The sequence below is a fragment of the Archocentrus centrarchus genome, chromosome 3 (assembly GCF_007364275.1).
Source record: "Archocentrus centrarchus isolate MPI-CPG fArcCen1 chromosome 3, fArcCen1, whole genome shotgun sequence".
NCBI lineage: Eukaryota > Metazoa > Chordata > Actinopteri > Cichliformes > Cichlidae > Archocentrus > Archocentrus centrarchus.
Window position 1 is genome coordinate 30,255,172 of NC_044348.1, and position 20,520 is coordinate 30,275,691.

Genomic DNA, 20,520 nt, shown 5'->3' on the forward strand with positions numbered 1-20,520 from the left:
AGGCTTGTCCTGACAGAGATGGGATTGAGGTATCTCCGCCAGTCTGTGCCAGGTTGGCTGTATATCAGAGCTCTCATCCCCTTTTTAACAAGTCTGTCTGTCCACTACAGTTGGGAATGCATAAAACAGATGCAGCTGTCAGAGTAAAGAAGTGAGGAGTGGCCTTGGCTGTTGTTTGATGAGTTTTGGCCTGAACTATGCTCTGGGTGCTGGGAAACACGCCAGTCAGAGAGGAAGGCCTTTCCTGAGATCTCAACATTGCAATGGGCTGGACGTCCCACAATTCTATCTGTCATCTTCATTAGGGGAGAACAATACATCAAAACCCAATGCTGGAATCTGCCAGGTCAATGTTGCAATGCTTATCAGCAAACATTAATCCTAACAGAGACTGAATTTAAATATTTTACAGACTAATGCAAGACATGCCCCATTTATTGTCCACATAGATCAAAAAGATTTAAACTTCAGCTTTCAGAACCGGTTTTCCTGATATTTCATCAATGCCTCCTCCCTAACTGTGCTGAACAGTAGGGAGTAGTGCAAACTTGCTACTGGGGCTGTAATAGTACAGGAAAGATAGATTTTCTTCCCTCAGGTGGGCCTACCACCATCGGTAGAGAAGTGTGTGTGGTCAGTGATCGCCCTTTAAAAATACACACACCCTTCTCAAATGCACTTCCTCAGTATAAAAAGGAAAGAACTCACAGCTGCACTGAATTCCTAACATAAAGGGATCTTTCTTCCACTGTTCATCTGAAATGAGTAACCACATTCATGGGACCTGGCCTTTCCATATGCACATTGCACATGTGGATCATAGGAAATGTTAAATGTTTCTTCCTTTAAAAATATTAGAGTGATATTAAAGAAAATGATCAATTAGCATATCAAATGTGTTTGATTATAACTCTCAATATGATCATAAATGCACAGTCTAATAACTGTACTAAAATTGTGAACTGTTTTCCTTAACACTAATGATTTTATACTGAATTAAATCAAATAGTTTACATTGATAGAAGGCATTTCTCTTTATTTTTCCATAGTGCATAATAACCTCCCAGAGTACTGTCTGAGCTGGTAGATGAGCACTCCAGACAGTTTGCAGTCGTTTATTGAAAGAATGGTTTAACAGAGACAAAACGGTCAGTGCAGATGTATTGGTACTGAGGGAGAAGAGCTTGATTTAAGCTCTTGAGTAACTCAACCAAACATTATAATGCACAGGGCTGCTCAAAGAAAGACAGAGAAAAACAGAGTGAAAAAAATTACTTTTTATAAGCAACAATAGATATTAGAGAACCTTCCAAATATTTCAAAGATGGCTTTGAAGACACTGTAATGGTTCAGGGTTTCCTATAGAACCCTGGGAACCTTTTGATTATACATCCACAGCCATTTATTTTAAAGAGAGCTGAATGTCCTGAACATTACATGTTCTCCTTGTGCTTACATAGGTCTCTCTGGATACTTCAGCTTCCTCCCACAGTCCAAAGACATGTACGTCAGGTTACCTGGTGATTCTAAATTGGCTGTAGGAGTCAAAATGGGCATAAATGATGGCCAATCTTTCTCTTTTGTTTTCTCTTTCCTTTGTCCTTGTCCCTTTATGCACTCCTTTTTTTCTTAACCCTCACTCCCCAAGTGATCACAGTAGATGGCTTCCCAAGCTTGGTTCTTCCTGTTAAAAGGGGGTTCTTTATCCCCACTGTCACCAAGTGTTTTCTGATTGTTGGGGTTTCTCTCTCTAATATTGTAGGGTCTTTACTTCGCAACATAAAGTGCCTTGAGGAGTTGTTGTGAATTGATGCTATATAAATAAAACTGAATTGAACTGCATTAGTCCTGTGATGGAGTGTCAACCTGTCCAAATGAGAGATGGGATAGGCTAAGAGGAAGGAAGGAAGGAAGGAAGGAAGGAAGGAAGGAAGGATGGATAGAAAACAAATGGAAAGCAAAGACAAAAACAAAAGAGTAATCTTAAAATCTGCCAAGCATTTGGCAGATTAAATCAAGGGTGTTAAACAAATGATCCATGCCATTTGATTCAGTTTTCCTGCCAACCAAGGGGTCCAATCTCTGGGGTACTTTACACACATAATAGAGTCGGACCACTAAGCCCACTAGCACAATCTGTGTTCAACCTATAAGCAGCCACATCTCCAAACTGTTGTACCATTTGAAGTGCATGTGCAGCAGTGAGATGAAAATGAAATCCCACAAATTTGTCCAATCAGACAGAACCTGAAACAGTGAAGGAAAAAAATGACAGCGCATTGACCTCAAATATCTTCTGTATTAGGTCAATTAGAAGGCGTCACCCCACCATGTTAAAAAAATCAGAGAAAGGCCAAAGGTCATATGGACAGAAGAAGGCTGTTATTCACTTAATATTAAAGATGTCAGGAACCACGCTAACTGTGAACTGTGTGGTAAAAAAGCTGTGTTTTCTCTGTAATCGGTAACAGATCATCACCACAGCAAGCACACAACTTTAATGGTTTGAATATGGAGAGATAAAATAACAAAATCATTGAGACTAATTTCCTCCTAACACAAAAATATACTCCAAATGTTATGAATTAATTTGTCATTATTATGATTAAGTATCAAAAATCCACTTGTGGTCATGGTAGAAAACCACAATGCAACCAATATGAATGCCACAGCTAAAATTACCTCCAGACACTACCGCAAAGTTCAGAGGTGGCAAAAGTACTGACATTCTGTACTTAAGTAGAAGTACAAGTACTTATGTTAAAAAATACTTTAGTAAAAGTCAAAGTACTGGTTCAACTTCTCTACTTAAGTAAAAGTAAAAAAGTACAGGCTCTGAAATGTACTCAAAGTAAGAAAGTAAAAGTAGTTCTTTGGAGGATGTTTCTACCTGCTATTTTTGTGTAAAACTAACCGAACCTCATTATATATTATTGTAATAATATAAAATAATATTACATGAGAATACAAACGTTATTCCAATCTAAATTTTAATTCTAATGAATGCACTCAGCTTGAAACTGTTATGTAGGACACAAACTGTGAAAGGGAATTTAAACACAGCTCTATTCTCTGTGTCCTCCATAGTAGAGGGTGACTGTGCCTCCACCTAAACACCAACATGAGGATACTCAGGGGTTACAGTGGGATTCAGAAGGTGGAGGAACCCTAAGATCAGCTGTAGTGGCTCTGCATGGGGAGAAGAATCACAACTTTCTATTGTGAGCTGCAGTAAATGATGTTGGTGTGCAGGCTGTGATCAGCTGACCTGCTGCTGCTGCTCTGAGGTTTACTGCTCTGTGTGGATGAAGTGAACTCACAAAGATGTAACCCAGTATTTCACAGCCATCCCCTACACTGACAGCATACAGGCTGTAGAAATGTTGGACTCAGTGAATGAATCTCAGCATCAGCAGCTTTGATTCAAACTCATCTCTGCTGCACTGATGTAACCTGTAACTCTGACCATGAACACAAACACTGTGCTCCAGTCCAACACAGAGCTTTACTGTAAATACAGTACAACAAGCTAACCTAAACTGCAGTATTTTCATAGAATCTTTGAATTACACAACGTCAGCATACTTCAGTTTATTTTCCAGTCCTTACCTTTAAATCTAACCTCTCTTCTTCCTTTCTGTCCTCTTTCTCCATCTCTGAGTGAACTTCTCTCTCTTTGCTCTCCCTGAAATACAGCAGCTCTTCTTTTAGCTAGCTGTGTAACAAACTGCACACACTTTGTGTGTTTGCTGATATTTGTTGAGCATTTAGAAACGCTGCATTTACCTGCCACACGTTACTGCCTTCATGCTCGCTCCTCTTCAGTAGCGCTAGCTAAGCTGTTTATGTGCCGCAGCGCAACTTACGGACTCGGTCCGGCCCGCTGGAACCCCTGATTATAGCGCTATAAATGAGACATTAATTATATGGGTTTGCGTATTTAATCCCTTTGTACGAGATAAGCCCCGGTGATGGAGGATAGGCAGTACGATTGTCTCTTGTGTGTTATTATTCCTCCGTTTAGGCTCAGATCGTTTGATGTTTGACGGCGCACTGACCGGAAATGCAAACTTCTCTCTGACGTGTTAAAAAGTAACGAGTCTGTTTGAAAATGTAAGAAGTAGAAAGTACAGATACTTGTGTAAAAATGTAGGGAGTAAAAGTAAAAAGTAGTCAGAAAAATAAATACTCAAGTAAAGTACAGATACCTGAAAAATCTACTTAAGTACAGTAACGAAGTATTTGTACTTCGTTACTTCCCACTTCTGGCAAAGTTAAAAAAAACAAAAAAAAATCAAAGTGATGTGCACCAGGATCTATAACATAGGAGTATAACGATGATTTAAGCTCAGCACTTAGTTCCCTTGCTCTTCCTGACCATTCATCTCTGTTGTAACATGGCAGGGGTGGCCAACTTTTTGCTCCAGATGGCCATAAGAACTTAGATAAAGTAAGCAAAGGGCCACATACTGGATAACTGAATCAAAATGTAAATACAGGTTACAATAATTTCAGATGCTATTTCAACATTTAAAGAGCCCTACACCTTGCCAACTGTCTGATGTGCTACTGAATGTCACAAATGAAACACACTGCATTGGTATCAAACTAACAGCAGCACAGACCCACTGCAGTCACCTCATTGAAATTCCTTAGCATAATGTTGCCTTAATGCTGGGGGTTATTTTGATCTGTTTTCACTATGTGTGCGATGGTCGAGTTCCAGCGCTAGGATGCACACACACACACATATACACACACAGATGAAAAACAGAGCACTGGAGGTAAACTTTCAACAGAGGGAAAGTTCAGTGTGTCAGAAAATAGGCCTGGTTTTAAAAAAAAATTACCTGAGGCAACAATCTCAGCTCTCTAAAATGATGAGCTTGATATATAAACCATGTACCAATTTCAGTGACACATAACATTAATTAATCTTGTCAGATGTAAGAGAAGTTAATCAATAAAATTGCCTAAGTTATCAACTAACTCTCTAAGTACCACAAAATTTGTATGTGTGAAATATAAGTACTTTCAACCAACATAATACATAATTAATTAAATCTGGAGGATATGTATTCTTATTATCAAGCAAATTATTCTATTACAATTTAAAGAAAAATTGTGTATTTAGTAGTGCATTACAATTACCTAACACTTCATATTTTTAAACATAGTGAGGTCATAAAATAGACCTGGTTATAAATTAAACAACAAGTTATAAATTAAACAACGAGCTACACAAAATACAAGGTTCTAGGGTGCCTGGGTGGCTCAGTGGTGGAGCAGGCAACCACATGCATATGCTGCTTTGAGGTGCAGGTGGCGCAGGTTCGAATGTTAATTAGTGCTAATTAGTTTGATAATGCTAATTAGCATTAGCGTTGGGGGGTTCTGAGAAGTCGCTAAGTTGGCAACACTGAGCTCCTGGCAATTCATGTTGAATAGGAAGCTCAAAACTGTCATCTGTGCTCCCCTTTTCCACTCCTTCCCCCTCGCTTTCAGTTACCTTTCAGTTAACCGCTGCCTAGAACCCTGAAATTGTTATAGATTTGTGGCTTTTCCTATTAATAAAGCAAATTTATTATAATAACAATGGCAACAATTGATACATTATCCAACAGATCAATGAAAATAATCCTTTAGTCTTATATAAATTATTTGCTTCAACTCAACCACCTACAATAGAAATATTCTGCTTTATCATATGATTAACAGTAATCTACTGATATGTATGCACTAAGGACACTAGTGATGTTTACTCATACCTACATAATTTCAAATTTTTAATGCAGTAATTGTGAGTATTTCTAGTTTCTGGTATTAGCACTTCTGCTTCAGGAAAGACTCTGAACACTTCTGTCATCTGTGGTTTATTTGTTAAAATGATGAGTGCTTCAAATATTTATTTTGGAAACATGATATACAAATAAACACTCGCCAAACAGCAAACTTTACACATATTGATTTTTCCCTTCTAGAGGACAGCACACAGTTGGACAAACACTTCTTTCTTTGGTAATGTGCTCTGTACAGATGGGTTCTGACCTGCTGGGTTGACTCAGTTTGAATAACTGGTTAAAAATGATTGTGTGATTTGGCTCTAATCCAAATACAGATGCATCAGTCTCTGGTAGAACTCCAGGAGTATAGCCGTAGCACTTCTCAGTGCCTCGGGGACCGTTTAAGAGTTTGCACAGTAGCTTTGTGAGAGATAACTACTGACTAATTTGATGTCAGATTGTTTTACTTCACAGAAACTTAATGAGCATCAAGTTTATTGTTTATTAGTTTTACAGCCTGTTAGTGCTTACTTATGACGTCTGGAAAACAGCCAACACAAACAGTTTGAGGAAAGAGAAAATATGGAGATTTTGATGAGACAAAGCGACCACTGAAAACTGCGACTTAAAGAAAACAGATCTGTACGTGGTGCTATAACAACCACCCAAACACAGCCCAAACTTGATTTTTCCAAAGCAACATTTCCCATATGAGCTAAAATACAATATCCATCTTGGCCTGCAATTGTTGTTGTCTTTGTTGCTGTCCCATATGGAACAGAAATAAAAATGACTTATGACTTTTATGTCTAATAACATTTACATGTCTCTTACTATGATTTACAACCACCTTCAAAAATTTCTCATGCAATTATCAGAATTAAGTAATTTAGTATGTGAAAAAGCAAAAGTGTCTGCTTTCATCTATAAATCATAATATTGGTACACAAACATTTACTATTGGAGGCGAGGGGGAAAGTTTGTTTGTGTTGGATTACCATGAAGAAACAGCCGAACACAGCAATGAGCTAAAGCTGCCATGTTGTCATTTTCAGTCATGTACCTTGAATCTCCAAAAGACTTCAGCAAAGCTGCAATAATATTATATTATATATTTCAGAGGGAAATATCACTATCATGCCAGCATGCTCAAAATGTTCCCTCCAGTAAAATGCTAGAAATAGTAATACATTATGCTACATTATGACAGGAAAATATATATGGATATCCAAAACAATCATTAAAAAAAAACATATAGATAGTCATTACTTAATTGCAATTAAAATGTCATCATTATTATTATTATTATTATTATTATTATAATCACAGATTCTAGTTTGAGGCTACAATGTACGGCTTACTGCACTTCTGCAGGTAGTTTGTCCAAAGAGCCATTGCCATAATCCAGAAAATCCTATTGTTCAACTGCTGTGGGCGAGCATAATAAATGTCAAACACCATCCTGTCTATTTCATTCTATTACTTATAAATTTATTAAAAGAGTAGGCACTATAGAAACAAGTTCCATTTGCTAACTTTGCATAAGCTCTGCTCATGTAACCATTAGCTGCTGATGAGACAGTTATTATTCTTCCTCAGCCTGTCAGTCGTTGTTTTTTGCTGGAGCTGTATTTCTGTAAATAAATAATTTGAATCAAATCGTTGTCAGTATAAATGAAAATGAAAAATTAGACTGAATTAGAGATTCCCACATGACAGAAATATAACCTCCATAGCTTTTTTTTTAAAACTTATTTAGAGAGCAAGGTTTTTAATTTTTTTTTTAATCAGATTTGACTGGTGATTCTAGACATAATTTTTTTTTTTTTAATGTCCTGATGATCATTAAAATTAATTTTAATTTAGAAAATGCATCTAAATTGCTGCACAAATAAGTACCCAGAAGCATTTTAAGAAGCTTGCAGAGTGACAAGAGTTGCTCTTAGGAACAACTTCAGGGTGAAATTAGGCTGCTTTACAAGTGCTAATCAATCACTAATGTTAGCTACTACATCAAAGTTATCTGGACAGTTAATTAGCCGTATTCACCCAACAAAGTTGCTTACAGGTGTATACTTGGCCTGGTAATCGACTCTTTAGTCATAGTGCTTTCTGCTCATCCACAGAGTAGTTGGTTGGCTCCTGGGGCCAATAATGCCTTTAAAAGCAGAGCAGCAGCAAAGCAAAGTAAAGCACTCGGAAATTTGGTATTTTGATCTGCTGCTGGCACTACAATATGGAGGAGGAACGTTTTAAAATTTAATGTCGAGTGGGACTGAATATCTTGAGCGGGCCACTGAATATCAATAATTGTGAAGATACTTGACTCCAGAAGACAAAGATCGACCCCATAGTGGCACCAGAGGAAAAGTTAGAGGATCATGTTTAGGTCAGCAGGATTTATCCTCTGGGGATCAAAAGTATCTCCATCAGATCAAATGATGGGTTTAATGTCAGGGTTATTCATGGTGCTGTGGTCTTAGCATTGATTAAAAAATATATATATATGACACAACTAATACATATTTCTTCAGAAACACTGTGCTGCTTATTTGATTTTTTATTTATTAGCAGTATTTTGACAAGCTACAGGGTATCACATTGGGTCAAGCAGAGTGCACCAACCCAGCTGACCATCAGCTGATCTAAAGAGTCACCAGTGATGGCTGACACTTCAAACAATCTGTTGGAGCTGCCAACTCCTCGTTCCTCCCCGTGGTTTCTTCCTGCTCCATGCTGCTGCTGCTGCTGCTGCTGTTGCAGCTGATGAATGGCTATGCTGCTTACATGCTCTACCAGCCCAGCCTCTTTCTAATGTGGTCATTTTTTTTTTTAATCAATATATCTGCAATGATATTTCTTGTTTAGAGGTTTATGTATATTCCATATGTCATGGTACGTATCTTCAAGGTCCTCTAACCTCCAGGAGGGGAGGGAAAACCTTCAGCACCAACTGCAAACATTTATAAGTTCCCACAATAATATGAAATTCCAAACATGAGAATGATTCTGATTAAATTAAATTATCCAGATGTTTTTACATTATACCTTGGCTTGTAGCTGGGGGTGGATGTCCTGTTCAAATGGCTGGGCCAGCTGAGAAAATCTCAGTGGGGAAAGAGATGAGAAAAAAAATAAATTCTCCCTTTCCTTAAAAACTTCTTATGAGCTTCAGTTTTGAAATACTAAGCTAGAAAAACAGACACCAGAACATACATGATTAACATTTGCAGATTAATAATTTTTGACTCAGACACATAAAATCACCCTTTAGTTTCCGTCATCGCTAATTAACAGGACCTGTGTGAAGGATCATAATGCTAATGCTGTGTCTGTGTGAGATCAGAGAGCTTTTCTATCTTGATTAAATCTTAATGTTGCAAAGATTGTTCCTGGATTAAAGTGCATGAGAAACACACTGGGTTAAACGGTCAGCAAAACCAACTGGAAGTGAGCTGGTTTTTAAACATATTTCTTGGAGTTAAACTCTGATCAAACAAGAGTTAAACTGAATCCAGCACACTGAATACATATCCAACTATACAGCCACACAGCAACAGCATCCTGTTTTGGTCCAGTAAAGTAAATCCTCCCCCCCTGATCTTGACTTCTCCACATCATAGAGGCAGTCCTCTTATGCTATGCTGCCCTCTGGTGCTCATAGCCATCACTACATCAGTGCTACTGCAGAAGTGCTTTATACTCCATCTGTACATTTAAATCACCTGTGCTTTACACAAAAGGAGGTCATGAAGAAAATTCAAGTGAAAGCTGTGATCCACTCTGAGGTCATAAAGGATGCGAAAAGAAAAAAAAGAAGATGCAGCACCAAGAAAGAGAGCTTGATAAAGAGAGACCCTATGAATCATACAAATGAGAACAGATGCGGTGGTAAAGAAGCTGCCCATTTCAGCAAAGCACTGCAGTAGTCAAACAGCACAAGATTATAATCACACTAATGAAGCTCTGCTTGTGAACACATCCAATCACATGAACATAAATACAAAATCCTTTTCTTTCCTAAATTAAATCTGAAAAAAGGTCCATGTGTGGCCTACCGTACACTTTCCTGCCACACAGAGAGAAGTTTCATTCTGTCCACACGGCGTCCCGTCGATCACCCTTTCTGACTGCCGCACGTAGAACCTGAACCCTACGGCCCGGCAGTTGAGTTCACAGTGCTGCTCAACAGGAACTGAAAAAACAAAACTTGACACCATTATTGTGCGGTTAAAGCTTGAAGGGGAGATCAGCCATATTTAAATCAAGTGACATTTTGGCTTTTTATAGGTATCGTCACCAAGCTTTCAAATCATGAGAGCCGTTATGGCCATAATGAAATATTTAAACTTACAGAGGTCGTGAAGAAAATTCAAGTGAAAAAAAAATGCAGCACCAAGAAAACTAGAGCTTGATGCCTGGACCTCAAATCATTAGAGGTCTGTGAAAAAATGCATATTATGCAATTCTTAAGGTTTAAGGTTTCTATATTGCCATTGTATATACAACAAAATATAGAGATAACATATGATAACAGTAATTAGCTATTTTACTAATACAATTAATATTCTGTCTGTTGTTTAACCCTGTGGCTATTTTCTGATAAAGAACTAAAGCAGCACTGGATTGACCCTTGACTAAAACTGAATTGAAACAGTAATACACGAGTGTGGTATCACTGCAGCGTGCATTTTCTCTCTCTTTAAAAGAGAGAAAAAAAGCTCTTTAATACTGACAAAAGATTTTGTTTTGATGTAATAAAAGCTGCAAAGCCTGACCGCTGCTTTCCTTTTTTCACGTGCTTTATCAATTAGATATGATGCAAGCCCAAAAGCCGGGCATTTCTTAAACAGATGTACACGAGGATGTTTAAGCACTGCTCAAGATGGGTGTCAAATGACCCAGACTTAACCTCATACGTGTACCTGGGGTTATTTAATCTTTACATCTGCGTAATCCATCAGTTAAGGCCGCAGCAGACAGACAAGATCTCACAATACACATCTGTTTGACAGGATATTAACTCTGGAGGCTGGTATTTCCATTAGCTCAAACAAATGACAGACAGTCAGGTGTTTTGACGGTTGCCTGGATACTTCAGGTGAGTATGCTTAATGAGTTTGTATTTATGAACATTCATCTCTAAGCCTATGGACAGGTGGCATACTGATGTCCTTACATCAAACCACGCCTCCGTTTAAACAGGTCATGGGGTCGGGCAGCTGAAGATGTAACACAGTGTGAACATGCAGTCAGCTGTGAAATGTGTGACCTCAGGGTCAGGCGAGGCTGCAGACTTTGAGCATTTATTACTTCTTCAAATACATGTTGCAGGTATTCTGTTGTCGCTGTGTTTTAAACTAAGGTTTGAGTTCTGTTTTTTCTGCCATGCTAGTGACAGAACAAGGTAGCTCTGAAGCGCAAGACGAAACAAGGAAAAGGAAAACACAACATTTAGAAAATGTCATTAAAATTCAATTAAATTCAGACATGGACTTTACTGAGAGTAGCACTGAGACAGGAAATGATATTGACCTGTGGCAGGGACTTGGATTCTGTCCCTGACTTTGCTTAGAAGTGAAATTGGGGCTTTCTGTTTTTCAGCCTGATATTTTATACAGTTGGGTCCATAATTTGTTGGACAAAGCCACTGTTTTTTTGTAGTTTTGTCTCTGTACACCACCACATTAGATTTTAAAACAAATAATCAATATATGATTGAAGTGCAGACTTTCACCTTTAATTCAAGAGGTAATTCAAGGTACAAAAACCTTGCATGAACTGTTTAGGAATTTCAGCAATTTTTTATACTCAAAAATGAATTGGACAATTTACTAACAAGCAGGTCTGTGGCCAGGTGAGCCTGTTCCCTTGTTATTTGATGACAAATGAAGCAAAAATAATATCTGGAGATGATTCAAAGTTTTGAATTTGTAATTTATAGCTTTTATTGTAATTTTAAATATGAAGCCCAAACATATATCAATGCAAGTAAACCTATCAGAGACAAAAACATGCTTAAAAAGTATGAATGCACCAGCCAGCTGGGCAACATCAAAAAAGGACCTGAAAGACCACCGTTATTTCCATGGTTATGAAAAACAATTTCACAACATCAAGTCAAGCCAAGAACATTTTCAAGAAGGTAGATGTATCATTGTCAAAGTCTACAATCAAAGAGATGCCTTCATGCACGGAAATACATGCTGCAAACCACTGGTTACACTCAAGAACACAAAGACCAGATTAGACTTTGCCAGAAAATTTCTAAAAGTCTGCACAGTTCTGGAAAAAAATCATTTTAACAGATGAAACCAAGATTAACTTGTAGCAGAATGATGGGAAAAGAAAAGTATGGAGAAATAGAGAAACAGCTCACAATCTTAAGCATACCATATTATCTGTCTAATATGGTGGGGGCAGCATTATGGCATGGCCATGTATGGCTGCCAGTATAAGTAGGTCACTAGTGTTTACTGATGATGTGACTGTATCAGGATACATTCTGAAGTGGACAGGGCTGTGCTCAGACAGAGCTTCACAGTGCAAATGGATAATGAGCCAAAGTATACTGTAAAAGCAACCCAAGAGTTTCTCAACGTAAAGAAATGGGATATTCTTCAAAGGCCAAGTCAGTCACCTGATCTCAACCCAGCAGAGCCAACCTAATGCTTTTCAGGTATTAAATACAAAGCTGAAGGCACAGAGACCCACAAACAAGCAGCAACTGAAGGTGCCTCCAGTAAAGGCCTAGCAGAACATCTCAAGGGAGGAAAACACAGCATCTGATGATGACCATGGGTTCTAGACTTCAGGCAGTCACTTACACTTATTTACTGATTGCTACAGGATTTTTTCCAAGTATTAAAAAAATCCTTATATAAAATCCATATATGTTTGGATTGTTATTGTGTATTGCATAAAAAAAGCTTTTTGTAAAGCCTCTTGAATTAAAACTGAAAGTCTGCACTTCAATCATATTTTGATCGTTTGATTTGACACACACTTCATATTCTCATGCTGCACATATACGTAACCTACCCTCATTAAAAGGTTCCCATTCATACAGTCTGCCCATGAAAGGCTGGTTGTTGTAAGAGGAACACTGGACGGCTCTGATGTGTCTGCTGGATAGTGCACAAGCCTGAGGAAGGACCAGTGAAACACAAACATGCATTTATTTTCCATGAAAACTCAGAGTCGGACAGGTAAATCCCTTTGTAACTACAGCTGCGTCTCACTGTCACGCTCTGTAGCCACTGATTTACTGATTGCTACAGTGAGCCTTCTCTGTTTTAACTGTTTCCACTCCTCAGCTTGTAGTTCTCTCTTTCTTAACAAAAGCAATTAGATTCCAGTATATATATATGAAGGCAGCGCAGTGAAACCCAACCTCCCTTAAGTCTCCATACATTATATCCTTTGTTTAAACAAGACTCTGGTCTGCTTTACTTTGCTTGAATATCTGTCATCACATACCAGAGAGACAATATACAGAACCAGACACTGCTTCAGTTCATCTTAATGCACAGAATCAGTTCTGTAACCTAGGATGAGATGAACAAACCTTATCCGCACACTCGTACAATTAAGCTGGTGTAATTTTTGGATTGATTATGGATTATTTTTACCATTTTGACCACTCTGACATGAGCCACATGGTCAAGGTCTGCTGTAGAGATGGAGATTGTTGGAGGTTTTGTCATCCATTAACAGGAGTTTTTAAAGTGTGCAATTAACAGCATTTAATAAAATGGAATGTTGTGACAAAAAATACTGAGTTAAAAACAAACATATTGAGGCATCCTTAGCTTGTAATAGAAAAACGTGCCCAAACATTAAATACAGTAGTCCAGTTTAGACTGGAAAGGTATAAACCAGTCATGCCTAAAGTTAGACTGCAATAAATAACACAGGGTGTCCAATTTCTAATTAATATTAGGTGTTACTTATCAATTCTTCAACTCAGTCAGAGGCAATATGACTAATAAACTACATGTGAAATATGTCTGAATGTTATGGTTGTGGAGTATGCAACAACTATGTCTACATAATGGAACCACAGAAAGTGGTTTGTCTTTTCTCATGAGGGGACACATGCAGTCTTTGCCTTCTGTCAGACATAAATATTGGAATTCATGTAAATGTGTACTTTCCCTCACCAGAGCTTAAAAACTAAAACTAATACTTTAGAATTTGCATGCTGGTATTTCCTTTTCACACACAAACAAAAGCAGCATTAGAAAATAATTAAATTCCCATTACCAACAAACCATTCTGAGAATAAGAACAAAATGCAGAGTTGCCTACATTACTGTTGCAGATCCTGTATTGAGAATGCTCCCCTGTGCAGAAGGAAGATGGCAGAGGATTGTAGGGTCTCACTTGACGCTGCTTAGGGTTGGACATGTGGCTGCCTGTATTGTGCTCCTGCTGGACCGCAGCCTTATTGGCTGAACCAGGCTGGTAAAGGGGAGCCCAGATTTGGTTATTTCTAGGATGCTGTGTCCTGGCATGCATGTAGGGTCTGCTGTAGAGATGGAGATTGTTGGAGGCATTAGGGCTGTTTGACCTGTGGCCACCACTGCCTCTAGCTGTGGGGTGGTGAGAATTAGCTGCAGCAGAGCGACTGCGTCTCTGTGGGCGCGGGGTTTTGGAGTCCTGGGCTGTATCCGTCTGCAGTGAAGCAACATAGGGCACCCTCCCATAGCCATACCTCCCTGGGATATTGTGTGTTACCCCCCTGAAAACATAAACATAAGAAGATTAACACTGGCTCTGAAAATGTAGTTATCACTTCATCTCTAGGCTACACATGTCCCTGTTGACTGGTATAGAGCTGAATCCAGTCTCCTACCAACTCTCTACCTCCAGAAAACGTCATCTAAGTGCCCTCCTAAACCAACCACAGACTGTTCAACAGACATCATGTTTTAGAGTTTGATCAATATCTTCTTTTATTGGAAATGTTTCAGTTTAGCTAAATGCCATCTTTTATTGAAGAAAATGTCAAGACCCTTCATCTGAACTACAACTTTTGTGAAGCACCAGGATCCCAGTGGCAGAATTTTAGGAGCTTTTGTTGTTATTTGGCTCCTTCGATTCCAACTCAAACAACCCCCCCATTACTCGGCTGTCAGTGCTATTTGTTTAAAGGCAACCATAACAGGAAGGAGGTCACAAAGCTGCCAAGCACAAGCCGAGCTTTTGACTGCAACCATAAAAGACTAGTTTTCCACCGGAGGGCAGTCAGATGCGCCCACAGTGATGGCTCCAAAGAGTCACTTTTAGACTGGGCTGCTCAGTATGTAGCACAGCCTTACATGACTCACTCACTGAAAAAGCACAAGAGCTGATATACAAAAAAAATAATAATAATGGTCAGTGCTCTTCATTGCAAATCAATATAGTCACATAAAATGCATTCGATATAGAAATATATATTGCAATATTTCTCTATTGGTTAAAATAACCTAACCTGGAACCATTCGGGTGTGTGCGTGTTGCGTGTGTGTGTGGAGAGGGGGTATACAGAGGACAGAGGGGAAAAGATGATGTTACATCGACCAAAAACAATGCCAAACAGTTATAAAATCACTGAAATTGAATAAAACAAGGATCCTTATTCACCATATTTACAGTTGTGCAAGAGGAGCACAGTGTCACAGAACATGTCACAGTCGAACAAGATGAAATATGGAAAATCTTTTTTGACATTGTACTCTTTGTCAGCATAACTCAAGCCGTGCCAAATGCCACATTAGCCATCTTCCACTATGACACACTGGATGGAATAAAACCAGCAACTGCTGGGCTCAGCTCACTTTCATTTGCAATGCCCTCCGTCTGTTGGGTCAGGTTGTTATTGCGCTGACATCCTGTAGTCTGTAGTCAGTCCTGGCGTTTATTTATTTATTTATTTATATTATTACTAGTTTTATAGCCAGTGGACCATGATTCCTCCAAAACATATTATTATTTATTATTATTATTTTTCATTGTGGCCTAAATGAATTTTCTTGTATTCATTAATTCTCATTACTTTTTTTCTCTGTCACTCATCTGTATCCAAACCCTCTGCTATTTCAAAACAGGTTTACAGTTACAAATAGAGTGATTAGATTGTTTTGAGTCCTACAATTAATCCCATCACTCTATGCAGAATGATATCTGCTAAAATTGTGTACCTGCGGCCACCAGACCTGGTCTCCTTCTCTCTCCTCAGCTCTCCACGACCGCTGCTGTTGGAGGACCTGGCGGTGTTGCGGTGCAGAGGAACTGTAGGCCGCAGGGCTGAAATTACACGGCCTGGTTGGTGAGGTGGGAAACCAGCCCCTCTGGAGGGATGCTGAGATGGAGTGTACACAGGCAGGCAAGGCCTGTTCTGTTCTTGTACCCCTTTTCCACAGGTCTGGGAACAGGTTGACCAGGGACCCCAGGCGCCCCAAGAGCCCCGAATTTCTCCATGCTCTGACTTGACCTCCTCTTGGTGCTCTACCCTCTGAGGAACCTGCATGGAAATTAAACCTCAATTAAGGACATCACAAAGTGCAAAGAAGTGGAATAGTGCTGCAAGATCTGAATGCCAAGGATTAGTGGAAAGCTTCAGCAAGACTTTAATCTTTTCAATGATCAAGGCCCCGAATAAAAGCTTACATCAGGGACTTTATCTCACCACCACAACCATCCTGCTCCTCTGCCCCCCCCCCCCCCCCCCCACCACTGCTCATGAAATAGACCTCTGTTCATTGTAATAAAGGCCTGATTTGGCTGATTAGTGGGTGTCTGTTAGCGGACTATCCCCTATTGGCTACCTGTGTTTCTCACTGTTGATTCTATCCCTTTGTGTCATTGTGCCAGGGACATATTAGCAGCGATCACTGCACTCTCTGTTTGAAGAACTTGCCAGCAGGAGTCCTTTTCCAAGCCGGTTTTATCCATGAAGTTGCGTTGAAATCCTGTCTTTAAGGAGCACTTTGTCTCCATTCACAACAACCTCTCTGGGCAAACACATGGCTGTAGTAAAAGCTCAGCTGTCTTTGACTTTTAGTGGATGGAAAGAGAATACAAAAGCAGTAGGGAGACTTGGCAGGGAGCAGCTTCTGCTGTCAGTCAGCCTGTGCAGCTATTCAGAGAGATCCTGGACCACCCCTCCACCTCTTCTACTTCGGCTTTTGTAACTCAAAGCCACTGTCATCTCCGGGTCACCAAAAGGTCCCACAGCTGGACTCCCAGTGGAAACACATGGAGCCAATTCACACACACCCTACTTTCTGATAATTCCATTGATCAGTTCTGTTGGTCTGCCATCTTCAATGACTTGTGTTGCTGCAGGGTTCAAGAGGTGGTTTGCTGACAGCTGACATCAGCCCTCTTTGTTTTGCCGCAACCGACAGATGTTTTCACTTTCTGTCTCTACGAGCTTACAGATTATCACCCTGGTCAGGTTACCCCTGGGAATACTCTCATTTGCTGTTTTGGGTGGCATTTGGCCGTGCTGACGAGACACAATCATGCATGCCATCTTTGGATATGAACATTCCAGTCTCCTTGTCCAACCAAGCAATTAGACTAACAGATAAAATGGCAAAAAGAAAAATTCCAGGAAACATTTGATGGAGGTCTACCATCATGGAAGTTTTGACATCAAGCAAATCACACAAGTTAGAACACTGGCATATTTTTCTAGTAGCTCCTTCTGCTGTGCAGCTGCTGCTCACCTTTCTGTGGTCTGTTGTGTGCTGGCTGCCCAGGGGGTCTGACCAAAGCAATAGTAGCAGCATAGACACTCTATAGACAACAGAGAGAAGAAATTACTGCCCATATTTACAGTTTTATTCAAACAGATTTATTGGCTTACAGTGTAAATTAGGATTTACTGATATTATTGAAATATTGCTGTTCATTTGCTAGACCTAAGGATAATCAGGGAATGTGTCACACATTTAAATTACCTGACAATCCAGAAACAGGCTCCTTGCATATTTCCTGGTTTCTTAAAGCTGGACACTTAAATGTAAAAAGAGAAGTTGACATTAGCATGCAGCAGAGTGCTGGTGACATTTTCAGCACTGCTGTTAGTGGCTACAGTCCAGGAGCTTCAGAGAGTTAGATTCTTTCTAATCACTATCCATCTACTGACAGACTCAGCTCACATTTTTAGTTTGGCACTTATTCCAAGGTTAAACCCTGATTTTGTCATGGTCCCGGGTTGTTGACTCAGTGCTTTCTAGTTTTATTTAAATATAGTCTGTTGATTCTTAGTTTGCTGTGTTATTTGCTTCATGGTTTCCTTTAAGCGTAGTTACCCTCGAGTCCTTAGTTCCAGGTTCGGTTTTGTTTATATTTCATTTATTGTTTCCATTTACCCTGCCTCCCCTGTATTAGTCTCAGTCTCTGTGTTTGGTGTTTCCTGTCTTTTTGCTTCCTGTTTTATTTTCATAGTTATTCATCCCTTGTGCCTTGCTTTAAGTTTTGCTTCCCCTTGTCTCTTCACCTGATTCAGTTCCCCTTACTCCTTGTCAAAGTATCTGTTTCCTTGCCCACATGTTTTCTAGCTGCTTGTGCATTTGGATATAGTTTTAGTCTTTATGTTTCACTTTTCCCCTTTGGATTTCATAAAACATCAAATGGACATTCTGAACAGTCTAAACAAACAGCTCGCATTTTGTAAAATCCTGCCTGTTTACAGTGTCTTACAGTGCATCTTAGGTCCACTTCACATTCCACTCAGTATAATCTGCAGATTCATGACAGATCCTTTGTTTTGTTTTTTCTACTTGCCACCACATCACTCTACAATCCACTTGGACAAAAGAAATAGACTTTTCCTCACCTGACCCTGCAGTGACTTCATTACTTCTAGAACCTAAAAACTGCATCCCCTCAGACAGAGGTTTGAGTTTCAGTCAGAAAATGTTTCACCCCTTACCCTTTACCCTATTGCCCTGGCCTTCTTTGCACTTTTTCTAAATTAAGTTTATTGATAAACTTAAAAAAAAAAAAAAATATATATATATATATATATATATATATATATATATATATATATATATATATATATGTCCTGCAAACTACTACACAGCAGGCACGGGGCAAACACTGGGAGAGTTGTGTTAAAAATCACAGTTTAACTTCAGAGCACACGAGGATAATATAAGGCATTATAAAGGTCGCCGAGCAGACAGTAAAGCACTATTAATTAGTGTTATCCTTCCCTCAGAGCAGGACGCTACATCCCATAATAGATGTTCACTCTGTTCGCTATAAAGATTAATTTACAGTGAAAAATCACTATTATTACAGCAAAATAATCAGCAGTTATAATAGTACAACCGAAATGCCTATAACACCATCTCCACTCACCTGTAGGTTTGGTTACTGATGCGTGTATAGTGAAGTTATTTACTTCACTGTACGTTTTAACCAGTGTGTCCTCTCAACGCGCAATCCTCGTGGTCGGAACATTAATCCAGGTAGAAATGCAGGGTTTTCCTCTACAAACTTGGTGCTGAGCCATGTAAATCAGTTAAGCCGTACTCAGAGTTGTGAAACAAACACGAGCAGACTGTGAACTCAAGACCCTAATCATCACGGTGACTCCGGCGGTTCTACTTTTACGCACAAACCCGCTGAATGACGGAACGCTGGATACTGACGCGCAGCACGGAAAACTGCTGCGCCCCCTGCCGCGGTTACTGCTTTTAAATTTACTGTATGCGTTTATTGTGTAAACACTGAGGTGCGCGCGTCCTTTCCAACTCCGGTAGTGGCGAGCTTGGATATGTCTGTGTGTAAAGTGAGAGTGTGCAGTTTTTTTTTTTTCTTTTTTTTAATGTTCCTCCCCATCGTCTCTCCGACACTCCTCTCACCCTAAGCTGCTCATGTTGGAGCCACAGACAGGTAAACGATCTCCTTTTCAACTCAGTTATTCCCGGTATCTCTGACAGAGGGCACAAAACGGATCTATGCGCTGAAAAACAGAAATACTGAGATATTAATTGCATTTAACTTCTCCTCTAGCGTTGCATAGTAAGGATGCCAATATCATATTTCTGAAGGTTGCATACAGCTTTCAAGATATTGTTTGATTCTTTGTAAAGTGTCCCACTGTTTTGAACGGCAGCAATCACAGAAACAAACTCAATGTGTAAAATAAGAATATAGCAGCGTTAAAGGGTCATTTAATCCAAACAGTAATGTTTCCCCCTTCTTGCCACACAGAACACTGTCTTCAGAACAGTTCACACTTTTGTAACTAGATCACTTTTGCCTATGTTCAACAAAAGAGCAGAGTGCACTGAAGAAACTACTCTTGAAGCACTCTGGGAAAGGGAAATCCAACTTTTTTTTTTTTTTTAGCTCAGAAAGATTTACATAAACTAATCCAGTACTGGGAACACAAAGAAATTCAGAGAATCGTTTATTTAAACTACAATTCATTTGTCATTTTTTTAGATAATCCCAAGGGGACAAACTTCATTAAGTGGAATTATGTCACTTGGATGCAGTCAAAGCAACTTTAAAAAACATACAAACTGGATAATCTAAGACTTTTAAGTTATATGAAAACTGGAGGCAGTGAGGAAGGTCACACGTGGAGTGACATTTGACTTCAGGCTCAAATCGCAGACATTTGCTATTTTATTTTTGCAAAGTTAAAAAGCTCAGTTCTCATTGTTCTCTTCAGTCTGTTTGTTTAGTTTGACAGAAAAAACCAGAGCTATGCATAGCCAAG

The 20,520-nt window shown here is 39.2% G+C and overlaps 2 protein-coding genes across 2 annotated transcripts; both read right to left on the bottom strand.

Annotated features, from left to right (window-relative positions):
• Window positions 1-9,722: 9,722 nt before the first annotated feature.
• LOC115775689 (thrombospondin type-1 domain-containing protein 4-like) lies at window positions 9,723-14,215 on the bottom strand. Its single transcript, XM_030723168.1, has 3 exons — window positions 14,094-14,215; window positions 12,825-12,927; window positions 9,723-9,978 (listed from the first exon to the last, which is right to left on the bottom strand). Exons 1-3 carry the CDS (start codon window positions 14,190-14,192, stop codon window positions 9,809-9,811), a joined length of 372 nt encoding a protein of 123 aa, XP_030579028.1. The 5' UTR covers window positions 14,193-14,215; the 3' UTR covers window positions 9,723-9,808.
• Window positions 14,216-14,229: 14 nt separating this feature from the next.
• On the bottom strand, window positions 14,230-19,453 carry LOC115778242 (thrombospondin type-1 domain-containing protein 4-like). Its single transcript, XM_030726301.1, has 6 exons — window positions 19,149-19,453; window positions 17,738-17,792; window positions 17,504-17,573; window positions 15,971-16,293; window positions 14,356-14,526; window positions 14,230-14,236 (listed from the first exon to the last, which is right to left on the bottom strand). Exons 2-6 carry the CDS (start codon window positions 17,764-17,766, stop codon window positions 14,230-14,232), a joined length of 600 nt encoding a protein of 199 aa, XP_030582161.1. The 5' UTR covers window positions 17,767-17,792; window positions 19,149-19,453.
• Window positions 19,454-20,520: the final 1,067 nt, after the last annotated feature.

Coding starts and splice junctions, on each gene's coding strand:
- LOC115778242 (XM_030726301.1), bottom strand. CDS start 17,766: ATGCAAGGAGCCTGTTTCTGGATTGTCAG. Junction 16,294..17,503: donor ACACAACAGACCACAGAAAG/GTGAGCAGCAGC, acceptor ATTTCCATGCAG/GTTCCTCAGAGGGTAGAGCA. Junction 14,527..15,970: donor ACCAGGTCTGGTGGCCGCAG/GTACACAATTTT, acceptor TTATGTTTTCAG/GGGGGTAACACACAATATCC.
- LOC115775689 (XM_030723168.1), bottom strand. CDS start 14,192: ATGTCCAACCCTAAGCAGCGTCAAGTGAGACCCTACAATCCTCTGCCA. Junction 12,928..14,093: donor ACAGGATCTGCAACAGTAAT/GTAGGCAACTCT, acceptor GTCCTTCCTCAG/GCTTGTGCACTATCCAGCAG. Junction 9,979..12,824: donor ATGGGAACCTTTTAATGAGG/GTAGGTTACGTA, acceptor TTGTTTTTTCAG/TTCCTGTTGAGCAGCACTGT.